At 46.0% G+C, this 9,474-nt stretch overlaps 1 protein-coding gene across 2 annotated transcripts; it reads right to left on the reverse strand.

Annotated features, from left to right (window-relative positions):
• Positions 1–3,488: 3,488 nt before the first annotated feature.
• On the reverse strand, positions 3,489–9,060 carry Htr1b (5-hydroxytryptamine receptor 1B). 2 transcript variants are annotated; one of them, XM_031344804.1, is made up of 2 exons: positions 8,915–9,060; positions 3,489–8,110 (listed from the first exon to the last, which is right to left on the reverse strand). In XM_031344804.1, the coding sequence occupies exon 2, from the start codon at positions 7,789–7,791 to the stop codon at positions 6,631–6,633; it is 1,161 nt and encodes a 386-aa protein (XP_031200664.1). In that variant the 5' UTR covers positions 7,792–8,110; positions 8,915–9,060; the 3' UTR covers positions 3,489–6,630. The 2 variants fall into 2 exon arrangements, with proteins under 2 accessions (XP_031200664.1, XP_031200665.1); XM_031344805.1 differs by having other exon boundaries at positions 8,890–9,060.
• Between the last annotated feature and the right edge of the window lie 414 nt (positions 9,061–9,474).

Raw genomic sequence — 9,474 nt, forward strand, 5'->3', positions numbered from 1 at the left:
GTTTCAAAATAATGTGTTAGCCTTGATTTCAGTTATACAACCCTCCAGTTAAGCCAGTTGCAGTGACATAGTCATAGGTCTCAACTGAAAACATTGAGATGTATATGTCATCAAAGGGATCTCATCTCCCTAACATGTGATTACCTCAGCATAGCAGTTTGTGGGAAAGCCCAGAGGAGCAGCGCAATACTGGAGGTGTTGGAGGATCTGAAAGCAAGGCGGAGCTTGGGTAGAAAGATAAAGACCTGTGATAACATTCACTCCCAGCACAGACAGCCCAGTGTTGAACCTGTTAGGTGTTCAGCTAATGATCCCTTGAATCACAGAGCAAGCCGCCACACACTGGCTAAGAAGTAGCCCATGCAGGAGCATTGCAAACACGCTGGGCACTTCTCCTTGACTAGGTAACAAGGTTTCCAAACATTTTCTGTCACAGTTGACATAGTACCAGCATGTTCCATAATCTTGATCAAGAGTTATTCTGCAATCTGGTTATCCTAAAACAGGAGGACCAAGCAGAGGCCCATGTGTGGTGTGTTCCCACAGAGTCAGGGAGGAAGTGAGTCATGGCTGCTTGCATCATTAAAGGAAGGTGTGTGTAATATTTTAAAGGATTTATCATAAGTGAATCTCTCCATTGCCATCTGCTTAGTTTGGGTACAGGAAATATTACAAGCCCATTCTTGCATTGCCAGTTAACAGCTTTAAAAACATGCATCTTTTGGGGTGTGTGCAAATAAGTGGAGGAGATGGTTATATTCTTTTAGAGACAATACTCAGAATATGGTTTAGTCATTCTCTTAGTCAACTGGCCCAATTGCTACTAGAATCCCAAAATGTGTATGTTGGCTTTGAAACTTCAGTGTAACCCACAGATGTGTAAGATAGCACATAGATAGCTGCCCACTGCAGACAGTGCAGATGCTGAGGAGAGCAGCAGTGTTAATGAGCAGCAGCAGCGATGCTCACTTATGATCTGTTTGCTTCTGAAAAAAATACCTTTCTGAGCTGGGTATGGTGACACTTTTAAGGTAAGTGGACCTATGTGAGTTTGAGCGAGCCTGGTCTACAGAGTGAATTTCAGGACAGCCAGGGCTACACAGAAAAACCCTGTCTCAAAAAATGAAATAGAAAATCTTTCTGATACCCGGCATTGTATTTATATTTATACCACACTTGCTTACAAATAAATGCCAGAATTCCATAGCTTTAAAGATCCTCCTTCTGGGCCCTGAAAGACATAGGAACTCCACAAGAAGACCAACAAGGTCAATTAACCTGGACCCTTGGGGACACCCAGAAACTGAGTCACTAACCAAAGAGTATACACTGGCTTGACCTAGAACCCCCCCCCCCCCCGCCAACATATGTAGCAGACATGCAGCTCACTCTCTATGTGGTTTTCCAAAATGGAGCCTGGGCTGTCCCTAAAGCCAGTCTGTATAATCAGTTCCCCAACTGTGCTTCCTTGTCTAACCTCGGTAGGAGAGGATGTGTCTAACCCTGCAGAGACTTGATGCACCAGGATGGGGGAAAAAAACGCAGGCGGGCACCCTCTCAGAGGACAAAGGTAGGAAAAATGAGTGAGGGACTCTGTGAATGGGGAGGGAGGGCAGAGATCTGGATGAAAAATGAATAAATAAATGGGAAAAAAATCAATCTTCTGGGGAAGAGTGTCATGTATGCATACCTTGCTTCTGTCGAAAAAGAACAGGCCTGTCTTTAATTGGCAAATGTTCTACTTTGAAATGTTCTAAATTGAAATTCTAAATAAAGAGGTTTTAAAACAAAGGAAGAAAGAAATGGGGAGGGAAAGAAAGAAAGAAAGAAAGAAAGAAAGAAAGAAAGAAAGAAAGAAAGAAAGAAAGAAAGGGAAAGAGAGAGGGAGAAGGAGAGGGAGAGGGAGAGAAAGGAAGGAAGGAAGGAAGATAGAAAGAGATAAAAAAAATCACAATAGTGGCAAATGTTAAGTAAATAGTTTGATTTATTTTTTAAATAAATGTGTCTCCTAACTTCTGAGTTCATTCCATGCCATATTAATAAAAGTCCACAATATAAAAACTAAATTAAGGAAATAACTGAGTATACACACTTGGAGTGTGTTTTTGGAAAAATTGTCTGCCTGAGTTTGAAATTCTGAAAAATCTGCTACTTTTGAATCAGTGATGGACCCAACAGACTCTGTCTAGACTCAGGGAGCTTAGTTTTCACTGAGCCTAGAGGAGTTCATGTCACTTGCAAATCACAAAAGTGAACTGAGACAGCCTTAACTGGAAGCAGCAGCATTGGCTGACGTTCAGAGGCATTCTGCCCCCTGGTGGACGGCCCGGAGTTGCAGGCACTTCAGTTCCTTCCCACACCCTTCCCTTCTGAAAACTCCAGGAGAAGCTCCAGTTGAAAGCTTTTACCTCCTCCACATATATATGCATTTGGAGCAACAATTTCCTTTTATATAATGTAAAAATTCTTGGCTTCCAAATCAGTCCTTCAGAACTAAAATAAAAATTCTACGCATCATTGTTGGTTATGACTAAAAGAGGAAAATGAGGTGATGGGAAGGGGGTGTGAATGCGGCCAGAGAATGTGGATTGGAGATGACAGCCGTTCATCTGTACAAGACAGGAAAGAGTGCTTAAAGGGAATGAAAGAAAGCCATCGGAAACTGGATATTTCTCATTGACCCTCTAGCTCCAGCAAAGCATTTCTTGCCTTTGAACTTTGGACCAGGAATCACCAGCCAAGAGTAGTGGTTGCAGAAAACTGCTAATCTGAATCACTTCTAAGTTAGGCGAGATCTCCCAATTTCAGCAAATTAAAACTTCCTCAGTCTACACTCTCAGATAACCTTGATTTTCTACACTTCAATTAAAGTGCTTTCCTGTGAAGGAAGAACCTAGAAGAAATGACTAAGAAGAGGAAAGATTTCTGAATCCCTCGCCACTTCCAAGGTCAACCTTCTTATTCCATACATATAGACTTTAAGTCTTTGCAACAACTTAAAACTAGATGATATTTTGGAAAGAAAGCCACATGTCTACCACCTACATCTATTACTGAGACTTAGGACATTCTGGCTCCAGAAGTGACCTTCCTGGCTAGCTCTTTAGATCACTCAACCTCCCCTGAGGTCAGAATCAAGTCTTCTTTCACTCACCTTCTCCTTTCTTTCCTCTTGTATTTTAGTCACCACACAGGGCCTTGGAATCCTCAGATTCCAGAACACTCAGGAGGGTCTCCTTTAAAAAATGCTGATCTAGAGAGTATTTTGATAGCAAATGGGACTTTCCTTCTTTACAGAGTACAAAATTCCTTTCAAACTCTTCCTACACACGTAACCTGAACTCGCCAAACCATGGCGACACATGGCCATCCCTTACTCTGCCAACTGTCATCGGTCCTCTTGTGATGACTCAAACTTCAAAGCAGAGCCCCAGAATCAGTTAACCCAGTCTTCCCATAATAACAGAACTACTACTAAACACTTTTTCGAACACAAAAAGGACTTTTATTTCATCATATACCTAAATTAATTTTCCAATTACACATTTTCTGAGAGGTAAAATACCAAAGGCGATTTCAGACACAGAACTCCAACAAATACACACAGTCTGAGACATTACTGCTTGAGTGAGCGACACTCCTCCCAGTGCTTCTCGTTTAAAGAAGACAAAACTAAGATAACAGAGAGGAAAAGGGAACAATATTGTTCTATAGGAAATTTGTTGAATTCCTTAAACATTCATTCCATGGGTGCAGGGTCCATTTTTTTTTTTTTAAAAGGAAACTCTAAAGTTCCTACAAACACAAGACAATATTCGTAATTTTAGATGAGTATACATTCATATACTTGAGTGAAATTTTGTGCAATTAAACAATATGGAAAATGGTATTTGTTACCATAGTCAATGAAAATATAGTTTCATTTCTATGTAAGTTAAACATTTCCATCTCCCATTGTATGTTCTGCAAAAAAATGTGTTCATTTTATGAAACAAACTACGCTTATATGCAATAGGAACTGAAGAGGGGCTCAGCAGTCCTAACTGCATATCCCTGGGATGAATATACACCTTGCATAATCATGTGAATGCTGGATGATGATCCTAGAGCTCTTATCACTACAAAGGTTTGCAAGCTTCTATTTGATACACGATGCCCCAAATTCAGTCAGTTCAGCCAAATACTCAAGCAATAATTAAGGTGGGTGATTTACAAAATGGCAAACAACCCATTTGACTAAATTGACCATGTTTTGTTAACATAATTACACAATCAGTGTAGGTGCCCTATAAAGAAATCATTTGCAAGTGGCTATTTGTTTCCATTAATTTTCCCCTAAGGCTCTTAGAAGTTTACTTAATTGCCTCTTAGGCCCCAAGAAAACACAGCTACATAAACAGAAGACCAACATATCAACAATATAAAAAAACAAATGCCATGCTCTATGTGCATCGCTCCATAGGAGAAATGTCACAAAGCATAAACAAACCAAGAAGCTTAGGGATCCAGCAGAAGAAACTATAGATCCCAGTCTATAGGATTATCTAATGCCTAAGATTTCATCCTACTCCAGTGTCAGGTATAAGATTGGTTGAAATTCCCTTTTTTTTTTTTTTTTTTTTTTAACCTACAGTACATGTGAACTTTTGAATAGCATCTTTTCAAGAGTCATTACCCAATGTGAAGGTCTGCACAGTAGGCAAGCTGTATCATTCAGCTCACTACATATATTGTCTGATGATCTGGACTGGGCAGCTTCACGCAGGGAGTGGATCCATTTTATAAAGACAACTTCCTTCTGCAGACAAAAGGTCCCCAGTGCAGACAGCCTCTGAAGCAAGGACTGTGATTCTTCTTTGGCATATTAAACATTCCACATACACATTTGTTCTTACAGTTAACCCTTCAGGACTGCCTCTTTTTATTAGGAAAGTGCATTTTTTTCCATCTTCGAGTATGTGATTTTACTGTATTGTATACCCCCTAAAGTGAATCCAAAATTACTGAGTGTTATTGAAACTTAGAAAAAGAGATATGCTTAAGTTATTTCTGATGTTATAGTCACTGAAGTGGCAGGTCACTAACATGTTTCCAAGGCTAGAAGGCTTGCCAGTTTCCTGGTTATTTAGTAAGCCTGAGGTTTGGTTCTCTAAGTTTATAAAGAAAATATGTTTGTTTTCAGGCTCTCTTGGCTTTTCTAAATTTCTAATGTGTAATTTTCCTAGCTTTTCCTGCCCAAACTTCAATAGTAAGGACAAAACAAGCTGGAACCTCAGTCTCTCTCTCTCTCTCTCTCTCTCTCTCTCTCTCTCTCTCTCTCTCTCACACACACACACACACACACACACACACACACACACACAAACACACACACACTTTAATAGTTTTAGGGGATCTGGCTGCATTTCGAAGATTTCTGGACAGGGAAACCAGTTCTCTTGGTTACTTTATAAATTCACACACAAAGGAATCACAGATGGGAGAGAGTGCAAATGATTATCAAAAATTATCTCATGCAATTTTTAAGTTTTTTTTTACAAGTCAAAAATATACATCCTCCTATTTCCTCCTTCATTCCTTAATTATATAAGAAATCGCCTGTGTTTCTTCAGTCTCCTCCACGCATCAAGGAACTGGATAAGGAAGAAAGATACTTTCTTATTAAGGAACCGTACACAACTCTAATCCACATGCTGAACTCCTCTGACAGCAGCAGGTTGGGCTGAGCAACCCAGCCTATCCTCCATCGGTGGGGATTTAAGTGTGTAAAATGACTTAGAAAGCATGAGATTAGAAAACAAAGCAGCCTGCAGACTTTGGCACTAGCACACATCATGTTTTGAATTGTTAGAGCTGTAGTTTGACGATCACTAAACAGAAATTTAAAAAAATTAGAAATCTGCAGAAAACAAACAATCTTAGGTGTTGAGTCTCAGGGTGACACTCCCCTCTCCCATGCCCACCCACCACCCCCATATAATTTTTGATCGTAATAAAAATAGAGATCTTAGCATCGGAATTTTGCTGTTAACTCTTCAAGGTTGCTCTATGCCGTCCAAGCCACATTCAGTGTTTGAAGCACCAAATCCACAAGTTTCTCCAACCAAACTTAAATAAATAAATGAAGACGGAAGGATGCCAAAGTGTTTTAAACTTAAGCTGTAACACAGAGTTCTCCCCAGAGCACAGGGTATTTAAATGTCTAGTTCAAGTACTGCCAGGCTGTATGCAGAGGTGTCTCCGACAGGCTTCAGACAACACCTACAAGTGCTACTGGCTTAGAGGGCAACAACATCTATGATACAAAATGGGGCAGGGATACCCATCCATCAACAACGTTAAAAAGTTGCAACCTTTTGTGTGATTGGCTGCTGGAGGATCTGTGCTGAGCCCGGACTTGGAGTGGAGGAAGCTAAGCTCCTCATCATCAGTAGTTTGCGCTGTTCACATTCCAGAGAGCTCTCTCAGAGCAGCCAGGCTTCTGCCAGGCCTCTGAGGATCCATTGCCCTTGCCCAGGAGAGAGAGCCTTGCTTCCACCCAGTAACAGGGAAAGTAGATTTGACCTACCTGTGAAAAGACCCAACTTGGTCCCCAAAGGTCGCTTAGGCGACCCCACTGCCATTGACAAGTCAACCTGTGCACTTAAAGCGTATCAGTTTATGGAACGCTTGTTTGAAGTCCTCATTGGACATGGTGTAGATGATGGGATTGATGAGGGAGTTAAGATAGCCTAGCCAATTGAAGAAGTCAAAAATAGCCATGTGAAACCAGCAGGCATCCTTGCAGATAGGCATCACCAGGGAGATGATGAAGAAGGGCAGCCAGCACACGATAAATGCTCCTAAAATGATCCCTAGGGTCTTGGTGGCTTTGCGCTCCCTAGCGGCCATGAGTTTCTTCTTTTCCAGCAGGGCGTCTGAGACTCGCACTTTGACTTGGTTCACGTACACGGGAGACCCGGACTCACTGGGCACGTCCGGAGCCCGGGAGTTAATAGAGGTGACAGAGGACGTGGATCCTGGGGAATCTGTTATCAACTGGGCTCGGGTCAAGCGCTTACCGGTCTTGTTGGGTGTCTGTTTCAAAATCCGAGAGCGGGCTTCCACATAGATGCGGCCATAGAGGGCGATGAGGAGCAGGGTGGGTAAATAGAAAGCGCCCACCGTGGAGTAGACCGTGTAGAGGACGTGGTCCGTGTTCACAAAGCAGTCCAGCATCTCCTCCTCCGCTTTGGCTTGACGCCAGAAGAAGGGTGGCAGCGAAATAGAGATGGAGAAGACCCACACCAGCACGATCATGATGGCCGCCCTTTTGGGAGTCCTTTTAGCGGAATACTCCACCGCATCAGTGATGGCCCAGTAGCGGTCCAGGGCAATGACACAGAGATGCATGATGGAAGCAGTGCAACAGGTGATATCCGACGACAGCCAGAAGTCGCAGACCACCTGGCCCAGTGTCCAACGTCCAGTGACCGTGTACATGGTGCTGATGGGCATCACCAGGATGGACACGAGCAGGTCAGTGACTGCCAGAGAGGCGATTAGGTAGTTAGCCGGGGTGTGCAGCTTCCGTGTCCGATACACCGTAGCGATCACAAAGGCGTTGGAGAGCGTGGTGGCCAAGGTGATGAGCGCCAACAAAGCAACCAGCAGGACTTTCCAGGGCAGGGCGATGGAGTCCTGGTAAATGTAGCCGTCGGCGCTGCAGTTGTGGGAGAGGTTGGCGAGAGGTACCCCTGTCTGGGAGGCAGCGGGAGGCGGCGGGGCGCACTGAATACCCTGCTCCTCCATAGCTCTCCTCGTCCTGGCTGCGGAGCGCAGCTCTTGAACATGGAGCGGACCAGGGGAAGAACAGAGGACGGGAGGATCATGGAGACTATAGGCTTGTCTCCTTTGGCTAGCCAGTTCCGTGGGCTTCTCAGTAACTCCTCCGCCCGTGTTCTCAGCCCAAAGGAGAGGTCACAGGCGCGGCCACCAAGCCCGCGGGCGCGTCCCCTGCACTTCCAGTGCGCCAGGCGCTGCTGCCGCGTCTGCTAGCTCCTCTCCACGCCCCGTCTTCGCTCGGGTGATTAAAGCACTGGCCCACCCAGTCCAGCTTCTCTCAGGTTCCCTGGAGGCAAACAGTGGAGAAGGACTAAGTATCGCTTGAAGAGGGGGTTCGGGGTCTAGTGGGACCTCTTACCCCAAATTGCTCAGGTCTCAGCTTCTCCTAACCAGGGCGCTCGGGAATCTGCAGACTCCCCCCGCAGGAGTTTCCTAGCTGTGCAGACCGAAGCTTGCAGGCCAGTGCAGAGTCCTGGGCTTGCATCCCCACCCCGTAAGCCCACCCCCAACCCCCAAGCCCGGAGCTCGGCCACTTTCTTTGGCCGCCGCCTGGACTTGGGGATTGTGAAGTCTGCGAGCCAGCGGCGCGGCGCCAGGAGCCGGAGCTCCGCACTCCCTCCCTTTTTCACGCGCTGGCCACACCAGCGAGCTGCCCCGTGGAGACGCGGCCACCAGAGGGGAGACTCTGGGGCCCAAGCTGCGGCTGTTCGAGCCGCCCTGCCGCTGTCACCGCCTCCAGGGTTCCAGCAGCGCCGCTGGGAGCCATGCCGCGGGGCGCACGGGGCTGGGGCACCTGGAGCCGCACACCGGGAGGGGGCAGGTGTCTGGGGGAGCGGGAGGAAGCCGGTGTGCGCCAGCCCGGGAGCTGGGTGTGAGCCTCAGAGCCGGTGGGGCTCCTTTTATAATATCTGGGTCCAGCCTGGTCGGGCTGTGCAACTCGTGCAGTGCGGCGAGAGCAGACGCCGGCTGCAAAGCACCTTCCCTTCTGCTCTCTCCTTCCCTCCCTCCCTCTTTTCCTCCCGCCCAGATCCAGTCCCTGCTACTGAATCTCCCGCAGGGTCCTACCGCCCTCTCTCGCAGCTTTCTTCACCTTGTCCCTTCTCCCGACCCTGAAACTTGGAGTCGCCTTTCAAGCTGGGAATGGGAAATGGGACGTCCTGTTCTAGCCTCTGGGAGCTTTGAGTCTTTGCGCTCCGCAGTCAACCCACGCCCTTAGTTGCTGCCACAGACTTAGTGCGGGCGTCCGGGTCTAGGTTTCCGCCTACCACCACCTCCCTCTTTCCTGGTGGATGGTGGTAGGTGGAGCAAGCCCCAATATCTGAACTCTCCCTTCTGGAATCTCACCCCACACCGAGGGCCACACCCAGTTTAGGAGACACCCGTGATGTTTCCTTAGAAGGAAGCAGCCGATATATGCATGTTATACTCCACGCCTGAGGCTTTGAGACATCTTTGACGCTTAGTACATTAAAAACACAATTTCCCCATCTACATTTAGAAAATTGTGCTTGTCATTCAATCCTCCCCTTTAACTTTGTGAGTCAACGGGAGAGAAGCTGTCTGCAAGATGTAAAACAGTGTCATAAAGAGAAGCCTACTGTAAGCGAAATTAAACCTTCCGCCCATCCTCCCGCCCCAGTGGCTCGGCAG

This window comes from Mastomys coucha, unplaced genomic scaffold, assembly GCF_008632895.1.
Source record: "Mastomys coucha isolate ucsf_1 unplaced genomic scaffold, UCSF_Mcou_1 pScaffold23, whole genome shotgun sequence".
NCBI classification, from domain to species: Eukaryota; Metazoa; Chordata; class Mammalia; order Rodentia; family Muridae; genus Mastomys; species Mastomys coucha.